Source organism: Balaenoptera physalus (assembly GCF_965194825.1).
Source record: "Balaenoptera physalus genome assembly, chromosome: X".
Lineage (NCBI taxonomy): Eukaryota > Metazoa > Chordata > Mammalia > Artiodactyla > Balaenopteridae > Balaenoptera > Balaenoptera physalus.
The window spans coordinates 53,703,213-53,716,571 of NC_138903.1; the positions used below are offsets into that span (position 1 = coordinate 53,703,213).

The 13,359-nt window shown below is 40.2% G+C and overlaps 1 protein-coding gene across 9 annotated transcripts in view; it reads right to left on the minus strand.

The window, feature by feature from the left end:
• ARHGEF9 (Cdc42 guanine nucleotide exchange factor 9) overlaps nucleotides 1–13,359 on the minus strand; it is a 225,543-nt gene that overhangs the window by 99,744 nt on the left and 112,440 nt on the right. For all 9 annotated transcript variants that reach the window (XM_082444965.1, XM_082444962.1, XM_082444969.1 and 6 more), the window contains one exon: nucleotides 12,907–13,098. In XM_082444965.1, the coding sequence (XP_082301091.1) occupies nucleotides 12,907–13,098 (192 nt within the window). The remainder of the gene's footprint in view (nucleotides 1–12,906; nucleotides 13,099–13,359) is intronic.

The following is a 13,359-nucleotide window of genomic DNA, read 5'->3' on the forward strand; positions in this document are numbered from 1 at the left end:
CCTTAACTTCTCTTTCAGATTTTTCATCATTAGTGTATAGGAATGCAAGAGATTTCTGTGCATTAATTTTGTAACCTGCTACATTACCAAATTCATTGATTAACTCTAGTAGTTTTCTGGTAGCATCTTTAGGATTCTCTATATATAGTATCATGTCACCTGCAAAGAGTGACAGCTTTACTTCTTCTTTTCCGATTTGGATTCCTTTTATTTCTTTTTCTTCTCTAACTGCTGAGGGTAAAACTTCCAAACTATGTTGAATAATAGTGGTGAGAGTGGACAACCTTGTATTTTTCCTAATCTTAGTGGAAATGATTTCAGCTTTCACCATTGAGAATGATGTTGGCTGTGGGTTTGTCATATATGGCCTTTATTATGTTGAGATAAGTTCCCTCTATGCCTACTTTCTGGAGAATTTTTATCATAAATGGGTGTTGAATTTTGTTGAAATCTTTTTCTGTATTTATTAACATGACCATATGGTTTTTCTCTTTCAGTTTTTTAATATGGTTTGTCACACTGATTGATTTGCGTATATTGAAGAATTCTTGCATGCCTGGGATAAACCCCACTTGATCATGGTGTATGATCCTTTTAATATGCTGTTGGATTCTGTTTGCTAGTATTTTGTTGAGGATTTTTGCATCTATGTTCATCAGTGATATTGGCCTGTAGTTTTCTTTCTTTGTGACATCTTTGTCTGGTTTTGGTATCAGGGTGATGGTGGCCTCATAGAATGAGTTTGGGAGTGTTCCTCCCTCTGTTATACTTTGGAAGAGTTTGAGAAGGATAGGTGTTAGCTCTTCTCTAAATGTTTGAACAGATTTTGTCTGTGAAATCATCTGGTCCTGGGCTTTTGTATGTTGGAAGATTTTTATCACAGTCTCCATTTCAGTGCTTGTGATATGTCTGTTTATATTTTCTATTTCTTCCAGGTTCAGTCTCAGAAGGTTGTGTTTTTCTAAGAAATTGTCCATTTCTTCCAGGTTGTCCATTTTATTGGCATATAGTTGCTTGTAGTAGTCTCTCATGATTCTTTGTATTTCTGCAGTGTCAGTGGTTACTTCTCCATTTTCATTTCAAATTCTATTGATTTGCATCTTTTCCCTGTTTTTCCTGATGACTCTGGCTAATGGTTTATCAATTTTGTTTATCTTCTCAAAGAACCAGCTTTGGGTTTTATTGATCTTTGCTACTGTTTCCTTAATTTCTTCTTCATTTATTTCTGATCTGATCTTTATGATTTATTTCCTTCTGCTAACTTTGGGGTTATTTTGTTCTTCTTTCTCTAATTGCTTTAGGTGTAAGGGTAGGTTGTTTATTTGAGATGTTTCTTGTTTCTTGAGGTAGGATTGTATGGCTATAAACTTCCCTCTTAGAACTTCTTTTGCTGCATCCCGTAGGTTTTGGGTCATCGTGTTTTCATTGTCATTTGTTTCTAGGTATTTTTTGATTTCCTCTTTGATTTCTTCAGTGATCTCTTGGTTATTTAGTAGTGTATTATTTAGCCTCCATGTATTTACAGATTTTTTCCTGTAATTGATATCTAGTCTCATAGCATTGTGGTCTGAAAAGATATTTGATATGATTTCAATTTTTGTAAATGTACCAAGGCTTGATTTGTGACCCAAGATATGATCTATCCTGCAGAATGTTCCATGAGCACGTGAGAAGAAAGTGTATTCTGTTGTTGTTGGATGGAATGTCCTATAAATATCAATTAAGTCCATCTTGTTTAATGTATCATTTAAAGCTCGTGTTTCCTTATTTGTTTTCATTTTGGATCATCTGTCCATTGGTGAAAGTGTGGTGTTAAAGTCCCCTACTATGATTGTGTTACTGTCGATTTCCCCTTTTATGGCTGTTAGCATTTGCCTTATGTATTGAGGTGCTCCTGTGTTGGGTGTATCAATATTTACAATTGTTATATCTTCCTCTTCGATTGATCCTTTGATAATTATGTAGTGTTCTTCTTAGCCTCTTGTAATAGTATTTATTTTAAAGCCTATTTTGTCTGATATGAGAATTGCTACACCAGCTTTCTTTTGATTTCCATTTGCATGGAATATCTTTTTCCATCCCCTCACTTTCACTATGTATGTGTCCCTAGGTCTGAAGTGGGTCTCTTGTAGACAGTATATATATGGCTCTTGTTTTTGTATCCATTCAGCCAGTCTATGTCTTTTGGTTGGAGAATTTAACCCATTTACATTTAAGGTAGCTGTTGATATGTATGTTCCTATTACCATTTTCTTAATTGCTTTGGGTTTGTTATTGTAGGCCTTTTCTTTCTCTTGTGTTTCCTGCCTAGAGAAGTTCCTTTAGCATTTGTTGTAAACTGGTTTGGTGGTGCTGAATTCTCTTAGCTTTTGCATGTCTTTAAAGGTTTTAATTTCTTTGTCGAATCTGAATGAGATCCTTGGTAGGTAGAGTAATCTTGGTTGTAGGTTTTTCCCTTTCATCATTTTAAATATGTCCTGCCACTGCCTTCTGGCTTGCAGAGTTTCTGCTGAAAGATCAGCTGTTAACCTTATGGGGATACCCTTGTATGTTATTTGTTGTTTTTCCCTTGCTGCTTTTAATGTTTTTTCTTTGTATTGAATTTTTGACAGTTTGACTAATATGTGTCTTGGCATGTTTCTCCTTGGATTTATCCTGTGTGGGACTCTCTGTGCTTCCTGTACTTGATTGACTATTTCCTTTCCCATATTAGGGAAGTTTTCAACTATAATCTCTTCAAATATTTTCTCAGTCCCTTTCTTTTTTTCTTCTTCTTTTGTGACCCCTGTAATTCGAATGTTGTTGCATTTAATGTTGTCCCAGACGTCTATAAGCCTGTCCTCAATTCATTTCATTCTTTTTTCTTTATTCTGCTCTGCAGTAGTTATTTCCACTATTTTATCTTCCAAGTCACTTATCGGTTCTTCTGCCTCAGTTGTTCTGTTATTGCTTCCTTCTAGAGAATTTTAAATTTCATTTTTTGTGTTGTTCTTCATTGTTTGTTTACTGTTTAGTTCTTCTAGGTCCTTGTTAAACATTTCTTGTATTTTTCCCATTCTATTTCCAAGATTTTGGATATCTTTACTGTCACTATTCTGAATTCTTTTTGAGACAGACTGTCTATTTCCTCTTCATTTGTTTGGTCTGATGGGTTTTTACCTTGCTCCTTCTTCTGCTGTGTGTTTCTCTGTCTTCTCATTTTGCTTAACTTACTGTGTTTGGGGTCTCCTTTTCACAGGCTGCAGGCTCGTAGTTCCTTTTGTTTTTGGTGTCTGCCCTCAGTGGCTATGGTTGGTTCAGTGGGTAGTGTAGGCTTACTGGTGGAGGGCACTACTGCCTGTGTTCTGGTGGATGAGGTTGGATCTTGTCTTTCTGGTGGGCAGGTCCACTTCTGGTGGTGTGTTTTGGGGTATCTGTCACCTTTTATGATTTTAGGCCGCCTCTCTGCTAATGGGTGGGGTTTTTGTTCCTGTCTTGCTAGTTGTGTGGCATAGGGTGCCCAGCAATGTAGCTTGCTGGTCTTTGAGTGGAGCTGTGCCTTAGCATTGAGATGGATATCTCTGGGAGAGCTTTTGTCATTTGATATTACATGGAGCTGGGAGGTCTCTGGTGGACCAATGTCCTGAACTCAGCTCTCCCACCTCAGAGGTACAGGCCTGACACCTGGCCGGAGCACTAAGACCCTTTCAACCATACAGCTCAGAAGAAAAGGGAGAAAAAAGAAAGAAAGAAAAAAATAAAATAAAATGAAATAAAGTTATCACAATAAAAAATAAAAAGTACTAAAAAAAAGAAGGAAGAGAGAAACCCAACCAAAAAACACATCCACCAATGATAACAAGTGCTAAAATCTATAGGAAAAAAAAAAAAAAAGTGGACAGACAGAACCCTAGGACAAAGGGTAAAAGCAAAGCTATACAGACAAAATCACATAAAGAAGCATATACATACACACTCACAAAAAGAGAAAAAGGAACAAACTATATATATATATATCTATATATTAAAAAAAAGGAGGAAGAGAACAACCAAATCAATAAAGAAATCTACCAATGATAATAAACTATAGATACTAAACTAAGATAAACATAAAGTCAGGAACAAATTAGATGCAGAAAGCAAACCCCAAGTCTACAGTTGCTCCCAAAGTCCACCACCTCAATTTTGGGATTATTCGTTGTCTATACAGGTATTCCAGAGATGCAGGGTACATCAAGTTGATTGTGGAGATTTAAACCACTGTTCCTGAGGCTGCTGGGAGAAATATCCATTTCTCTTCTTTGTTCACACAGCTCCTGGGGTTCAGCTTTGGATTTGGCCCTGCCTCTGCATGTAGGTCGCCTGAGGATATCTGTTCTTCGCTCATATAGGACGGGGTTAAAGTAGTAGCTGATTAGGGGGCTCTGGCTCACTCAAGCTGGGGGGAGGGAGGGGTACGTAATGCGGGGCTAGCCTGCAGCAGCAGAGGCCTGTGTGACGTTGCAACAGCCTGAGGCGCACCGTGTGTTCTCCCTGGGAAGTTGTCCCTGGATCACGGGACCCTGGCAGCGGTGGGCTGCACAGGCTCCTGGGAGGGGAGTTGTGGATAGTGACCTTTGCTTGCACACAGGCTTCTTGGTGGCTGCAGCAGCATTAGCATTTCATGCCCATCTCTGGTGTCTGCACTGATAGCCGTGGCTCGCGCCCATCTTTGTACCTCATTTAGGCAGTGCTCTGAATCCCCTCTCCTTGTGCTCCCCGAAACAATGTTCTCTTGCCTCTTAGGCAGTTCCAGACTTTTTCCTGTACTCCCATCAGTCTAGCTGTGGTGCACTAGCCCCCTTCAGGCTGTGTTCATGCAGCCAATCCCAGTCCTCTCCCTGGGATCTGACCTCCGAAGCCCTAGCCTCAGCTCCCAGCCCCCACCAGCTCCAGCAGGTGAGCAGACAAGCCTCTTGGGCTGGTGAGTGCTGGTCAGCACCCATCCTCTTTTCAGGAATCTCTCTGCTTTGCCCTCTGCACCCCTGTTGCTGTGCTCTCCTCTGAGGCTCCAAAACTTACCCCCCGGCACCCCCTGTCTCCACCAGTGAAGGGGTTTCCTAGTGTGTGGAAACTGTTCCTCCTTCACAGCTCCCTCCAGCAGGTGCAGGTCCTGTCCCTATTCTTTTGTCTCTGATTTTTCTTTTTTCTTTTGCCCTACCCAGGTACGTGGGGAGTTTCTTGCCTTTTGGGAAGTCTGAGGTCTTCTGCCAGCGTTCAGTAGGTGTTCTGTAGGAGTTGTTCCACATGTAGATGTATTTCTGATGTATTTGTGGGGAGGAAGGTGATCTCCATGTGTTACTCCTCCACCATCTGAAGGTCTCCCCCCAAGGGCATATAAGTTAAGATGAGTTGGCAGTGGAATATGACTGCCAAAAAAAAACTAATGTCATTTTAAGTTAGGGATGAAGAAGAAACAGATTGAGAGGGTGGAATGAGAGAAGTCATAGGAAGGTAATCATACCACTGCAGGGGAGCAGCATTCAATTCTGAGCCCTGTTTTCAGAGGAACATGGAGTAAAGGATACAGAGCCAGCGGGAAGTAGGCAGGGTAGAGAGATCCCTGAAAAGCAACACCATGAAGAATGGTAGAAGGAATCAGGGCTGTTTGTCCTGGAGAAGAGAAGACTCAGAAGACCTCTGAAGGCCTGTCACAGGGCAGAGGGAGCAGAAGAGGTCTATAGATCTTACTGTTAAGCATGCTTTGAACGCCCTCTAACTCCATCTGCATGGTAAAAGAGAATAGGGTGATATGGCAGTGGGTGTGAACTGATTGAACAGAGGTAGTTTCTGAGAGCCTCACCTCTCCTAGGAGTAAAGTGGGCATGAGTGTGAAGGCATTACAGTGGGCGTTATCAAATCAATCATAAAAGGCATGAATTAGCCCTGGGATTGCCATGGTAATAGGCAAGGAAGGTTGACTATTTATTTAACTCTGTTTCAAAACCCACAAGGGTTGATTTAAGTCTAGATCTAATGCATTGAGCTATTGGATTGGCCAAAATGTGCCTTTGGTTTTTAGGTAAAAATAAAAGACACATTTTTCATTTTCCCCAAGAACTTTATTGAACAATGTATTCACCCTTTTGTTCCACTACCACCTGCCATTTTTCAGGCAACTTCATAATTCTATCTTCCCAAATCTTTTTATCTTTTTGAGCAAAGAACTGTTCCAGGTGCCTCTTACAGTCTTTCAGGGAATTGAAATTTTTTCCATTAAGAGAATTTTGTAAAGACCAAAACAAATCGAAATCCAAAGGTGTAATGTCTGGTGAATTTGGCAGATGAATCAACTTCCCAGCCAAGCTGTAACAGGTTTTGCCTGGTCATCAAAGAAACAAGAGGTCTTGCATTATCCTGATAGAAGATTATGCGTTTTCTGTTGACTAATTCTGGACGCTTTTTGTCGAGTGCTGCTTTCAGTTGGTCTAACTAGGAGCAGTACTTGTTGGAATTAATCGTTTGGCTTTCTGGAAGGAGCTCATAATAGAGGACTCCCTTTTAATTCCACCATATACACAACATCACCTTCTTTGGATGAAGACCAGCCTTTGGTGTGCTTGGTGGTGGTTCATTTCACTTGCCCCACGATCTCTTCCATTCCACATTATTGTACAGTATCCACTTTTCATTGCCTGTCACAATTTGTTTTTAAAATGGAACGTTTTCATTACGTTTAAGTAGAGAATCACAAGCAGAAATATGGTCAAGAAGGTTTTTTTCACTTAACTTATGTGGAACCCAAACATCAAAGCGATTAACATAACCAAGCTAGTGCAAATGATTTTCAATGCTTGATTTGTATATTTTGAGTATGTCAGTTATCTCCCACATGGTATAACGTTGATTATTCTCAATTAATGTCTCGATTTGATCGCTATTAACTTCAACTGGTCCACCTGACCATGGAGCATCATCCAGCAAGAAATCTCCAGCACAAAATTTCGCAAACCATTTTTGACACGTTCGATCAGTCACAGCACCTTTTCCATACACTGCAAAAATCTTTTTTTGTGTGTTTCAGTTGCGTTTTTACCTTTCTTGGAATAATAAAACATAATATGTCGAAAATGTTGCTTTTTTTTTCCATCTTCAATATTAAAATGGCCACACAAAAATTCACCAATTTTGATGTCTTTTTTAAAATGCACACTGATATGACAGTTGTCACGTACAATCTAACAAAATTGTTTCAAATGATGTTAAAGACAACTAAGTGTTACTAGAGCCATCTTATGGATAAAACGAACGAACCTTTTGCCCAAACCAATAGAATTAGTGCCTTGATATGGGATACAAATTGACCCCATGACCTCCAGGGAAGATTCCAAAGACCGCAGGGAAATAAGATGGATCAAAGAACCTCTGGATCACCTAGGGTTTGAAAAACCCTTTAGGGAAAGGCCCTTGCAAGTCTGGAACTCAGTGTCTCCATCTCTAAAATGCATATATCAGAAAAGATTTCCAGGGCCCCATTCAGCTCTGACTCTCTACAGATATCATGTACTGTTTTGCCTGGAAGCCTAAGACCTGACAGGAGACCTGATAAACGTCTTGAAAATAATTTTAATAAAATTAGGGAATGGTGACCATGGTTGTCCTGTTCACAGCTGTATCTCTAGAGTTTAACATAGTACCTGGCATATAGTTGCTGCTCAATAGATATATGTTGAATAACTGCAAAATGACTAGCTCTTCTCATGGTAATGATGACAAAAGGTAAGTTAGAAGCAGAATGCTTAAATTGTTAGTTTTCTTTTCTTCTTTTGTCCAGGATGTCTTTTTTTCAAATTAAACAAAACCATTAAAAAATAAGAGGATGACAGGAAGAAGACTATTTGCAACTTGGAAAACTGACAAGGGATTAATATCTGGAATATACAAGGAACTCCTATAAATCAGCAAGAAAAATATGAGAAACTATGGGAAAATGGGCAAAGGATGGGAACAGGGTCTTGAATGTCCAGGTGGATGGATAGGTAGGGCCTAGAGCAGCCAGAAATCCCTGGGCTGGTCACTTAAGGCCAATGAGCTGCCTCATCCTTTCACTTTAGTATGGTATACAAATATTACTGTTTTATACAATGTATTATTTTCTATGTATACACCAAGATGTAAAGACCATTGGAAATCATCAGGATAGGCAATTAACAGAAAGAAAAAAACAGTAAGTTTGAAAACTCCAGGCTTAAACATATCAAATGCAAATGTCTTGAAGCTATAGCATGATAAACTCTATTAGACCTAGGAAGAATTTCTCGATGGTGAGGGGTATAAGACACTAATATGAATGACTGAGGAAAGCTAGTTCCAGCTTTTCTGGAGGCATTTGAGGACAGAATTTATTTCACAGACATCAGATGACTGAGATGATCTTCCTCAGAGAGGCAGATGAGGCAACTTTATAAGGCATATTTAGCTTTGCTTGCCCTGTGTCTAGTCTCCCTGATCATAATATGATTTCTAAGATTACAAGAGGTAATACCACCAATCACTGGTCAAGGTGACCTAGAACTAAGCCAATACTCTTTTATCCCACCGTCTGGATTTAGAAAGAAGAATGTCATCTTTTCAGAGAACTCATTAAAAAATATATTTTCTTTTACTGGCTTCACTGAATAACTTTGATAAAAATAACTCTATTCCCTACTCCCTCATTTGTAAAATGAAGGTATTGTAACTTAAATGTTTGTGAGGCACTTTCTGCTCCCAGGAGTAATTAATAAATGAATGAATGAATGAATGAATAAAGAAATAAATATTTTCTAATAGATAGTGACTTTTTTCTATACTGAATGCAGTATTAAGTGATCTCCCTTAACCTACAGAAAGAGTAGATTATGCCTTGTTAACACATTCATGCCTGAGTAAGACATGCCTCCATGGGTATCAAGGAGGAAATGGCAAAACATGCAGAAGTAACATGGATCACTACCACAGCGTTCTCTAGTGAGAGCATACCTAGATCTCACAGAATCAGAGAAAGTAAGAGCCAGACGACACTTAAAGAGCAACTCTACCAACCTGCTAATTTTAGAGTTGGGGAACAAGGTCCAGGATGGAAAAGATTCACCTGATGTTCCTCAGTCAGTTTGTGACTAAGGTGGGACCTGAACCTGGGACTCCCAATTCTGGTTTTGATATTCTTCTTATAAATCATATTGTTCCTCATAGCTTTTGGTTTAGGTGACACAACCCTGAGCTAAAATACTGTCTTCTGGACCATCTAGACACAGCTTTCTCTACTCTTCTTTTGCTCTAGCTAAACGTTCCTTTGACATCTGTGGTTGAAGGATGGGACAAAGAGATACTTCCCATTCCCATTTAAATCCTTAGCTTCAGCATCAAGAATAATAAAGAGATATGGAACTCGCAGATCACCAACAAAAGCTTTGCTTAGGTTGGCTGGATTAGGCAATTCCTCAAAGCAGGGTCATAGCACTCCCTCTTTTGGAAAGATAAATACTTGCATTGCTGTTCTGAGCCCATGCCCTGTAGGAAGAGGCCAAGATGTTTGGGAGTTGGGAACAAAATCCTTCTAAGACTAAGACTCCCACTGGGCCAGTGCCTGGGAACTCTGGGAAAGTAATTTTGCCTCTTAGAGACTCAGTCTGTTGATCTAGAAAATAGGAATAACAATAACAACCTATTTCCTGTCTGAAAATCAAATGGCATAAGATGTGAATGTACTTTGCCAAAATAGTACATGCACGTGAGCACTTATATTTAATTCCAACTTTCAAAAGTACTTATTGAGCATCTACCATCTGCCAAGCACTGTGCTAGATGTTGAGGATGTATCAGTAAATCAATAAAAAACTCTTTCCCTCATGGAATTTACTTTCTAGTAGGGGAGAAGGGCAATAAACAAAACATAAAAGCAAAATATATAATAAGTCAGAAAGCAGTAAGTGCAGTGGAGAAAAATAAAACAAGATAGTACATGGTTACAATTTTAAATAGAGTAGTCAGGGAAGGTCTCAAGGAGATGATATTTGAATGAAGCTTTGAAGGAGGTGAGAAACGGAGCCACACAGACATCTGAGGGAAGAGTGCTTTAGGCAGAAGGGAAAGCCAGGGGAAAGGCTATGAGGGGGGAGTGTGTCAGGCCTTTTAAACGAACAGCAATTAGGCCATTGTGGCTAAAGTAGTGAGAGCATGTGGGAAAAGAGCAAGAGATGAAGTCACAGAGGTAAGGAGGGGTTGATCACACAGGGTTTTGTAAGTAATAATGAGAACTTTGGCTTTTACTCAGGAAGGAAATGTGAGCCATTGGAAAGTTTTAAGCAGAGGAGTGATATGAACGACTTAGGTATTGACATCATCCCTTGGCTGCTGGGTAAAGAACAGACTGTACTAACTTGTATTATAGACCCTATGACATTATAAGATAGCTATCATTTTTAAAAAAATTTTATTGGGGTATAGTTGATTTACAATGTTGTGTTAGTTTCAGGTGTACAGCAAAGTGAATCTGTTATACATATACATATATCCACTCTTTTTCAGCTTCTTTTCCCATATAGGCCATTACAGAGTATTGAGTAGAGTTCCCTGTGCTATACAGTAGGTCCTTATTAGTTATCTATTCTATTAGTAGTGTGTATGTGTCAATCCCAATCTTCCAATTTATCCGTCCCCTGCCTTACCCTGCAGTAACCATAAATGTATTTTGTACACCTGTAACTCTATTTCTGTTTGGTAGATAAGTTCATTTGTGGCCTTTTTTTAAGATTCCGCATACAAGTGATATCACATGATGTTTGTCTTTCTCTGTCTGACTTACTTCACTCAGTATGACAATCTCTAGGTCCATCCATGTTGCTGTGAATGGCATTATTTCTTTTTTATGGCTGAGTAATATTACATTTATATATGTACCACATCTTCTTTATCCATTCCTCTGTTGATGGACATTTAGGTTGCTTCCATGTCCTGCTATTATAAATAGTGTAAGATAGCTATCATTTTACAGCAGTGCTCCTCAAACTTTAATATGTATTGTAAGTCAAATGTGAACCTTGTTAAAATGTAGATTTGAACTCAGGTCTGGAGTGGAATTAAAGATTCTGCATTTCTAACCAGCTCCCAGGTGATTCAGATGCTGTTGGTCTAGGGCAGAATAGTTTGAGGGTAGGAGCTATGTCCAAGGCCCAGCATGGAGCAGAACTCCACTAAATGTTTGCGGAATGAATGACATATCAGTGGTTTGATGCCCAATGCCACGTAACACATTCGAGAGGGTAATTAAAAAATATATCAACTATTTGTATGGAGGTAGGAGGAAGAGAAAAAGATAAAAGAGAGACAATGATGGATAGGTGAATAGATGAAATGGGAAGGAAGGAAAGGAAAACTACCTTTTCCCAAATACAATATTAGATTTACTTCATTTCCTCAATAAAGTTAAGAGGTTGGTAAAATGAAGCCTACTGGACAAATCATAAAATCAAAGGTTAGAGGAGTTAAGAGGCACCTTCAAGGCCACAGGGTTAATTAGTGACTAAGATGTGAAAGCCAGCACTCCATGTCCACAGAGCCCTTGTTCTTTCTACCCTACCTTACTGCCTTGGGGAAGGGGGAGATAACCTTTAACCTTCCTGGAAGGGGTGAAAAAATGAATTTAGGTGAAGAAAGTTAAGGCCCAAAGTCCTTGGTCTTGATCTTTTCAGAGCTGCACTGTCCGATGTGGTTGCTATTAGTCACGTGTGGCTATTTAAATTAAAATTTAAAATTCCATTTCTCAGTCATACTAGCCACATCTCAAGTGCTCAACAGCCACAGGTATCTGCCCAGTGGCTACTGTAATGGAGACTGCAGATACAGAACATTTTCATCACTGCAGGAAGTCCTATTAGGCAGCACTGCTCTAAAGAAACAAGAACTTTGAAAAATGTCAGAGTTATACCATTGATTACAGAGTGGGCCCTGGACCTAATCAGTAGGGCTGGAGGACAGAAAGTAGGACCTGATCTCTCATCTGGAAGAAAGGGGATAAAAATATTCAAGGTAGAGTTTTTCACTGGGTCAAGCATAACGCTATAGAGAGAGAGTGTGTGTATGTGTGTGTGTGTGTGTGTGTGTGTGTGTGAGAGAGAGAGAGAGAGAGAGAGAGAGAGAAATCCTAAAAACATTCTTTTCTCTATCTCTCATTGGTTTTCTCATACTGTTTAGTAAAAGGTCCTTTGAAAATGCCAACTTGTCTCTGCTGGACTCAAGGCAGTGTGAGAAGAAAAAGGGTCTCATCCTCACTCAGGTCAGAAAGATGGAAGGGATGGAGTTAGACAATGTGGAGCCACAGTCCCTGGAGGGCAGAGTGGCATAGTGGAAGACAAGTATTACCAGGGATACTTGCAAAACATAGAGATTTCCGTGTTTTATCCCAGGCTGAGAATTCACAACTTTGCGTGGGGGGTGGGGTCAAAGAGGGCTGGAATCTGCATGTTTAGTAAGCTATCCCAGGGACTTTGGTGCACATTCAAGTTTGTAAACCACTAGCTTGGCAGGAAATGTGTTTTGCTGTAATGAAGTCAGGCCCTTACATGGGGTGGCAACAACTGGATCAGAAGACAAGAGGATAGGGATAGAGATTCCAGCAGAGGGGACAAAGGGAGGCAGAGAGAGAGAGAGGGGGGGGGAGAGGGAATATGAATATGAAAGTTAGACAGACAGGTAGATAGCAGAAAGGGGAGAAATAAACAGAGAGACTGAGAAACCCCAAGGGAGGAGTCTCACCCACTGAACAGAATCTAGGAGGTCAGTCAAGCTGTGTTTCCTAATATCTTGGGACTTTCACAGGTACGGCCCAGGAAGGTTGTCATTTCTTCATGGAAGTGCCCTCTACCCCACCCTGAGTGCCCTCACATGCACCATCATAGCTGGGCCTACCTCACAAATGTCCTTTAGGTGCTTGATATAATGACGCTCGGTGCTCATGATCTCATTGATGACGTTGGCTCGCATCTGGTCCCGGTTTTGGAGTGGCCGGCCCAGACAAAGGCAGTCTGAGTTGGGGTCCAGGTGCCCATTCTGAACGTCACTGGGCCCTTCCTCCACCCCATCCTCCTGGTTCACCCAGAGCTGTAGAGGCAGGCAGAAGAAGAATAAAAGGTCAGCTTCCTTCTCTGAGAAGTTTTCAGCCAAGTAGAAAAAGGACAAACTAAATTCTTCAGGTATTCAGAGAACCTTCAATCAGAGCCCTCTTAAACTGAATGCCTGGCCTGGCTCTAGGGTGACTTGCTGGTACTAGGCATGAGTCTATTCCTCTCTAGGCCTATGGTGACCTATCCATAAAATGGAGGGTGGAGAAGAGTAGGACTAAACCATCTCTAAGAGTCTTCC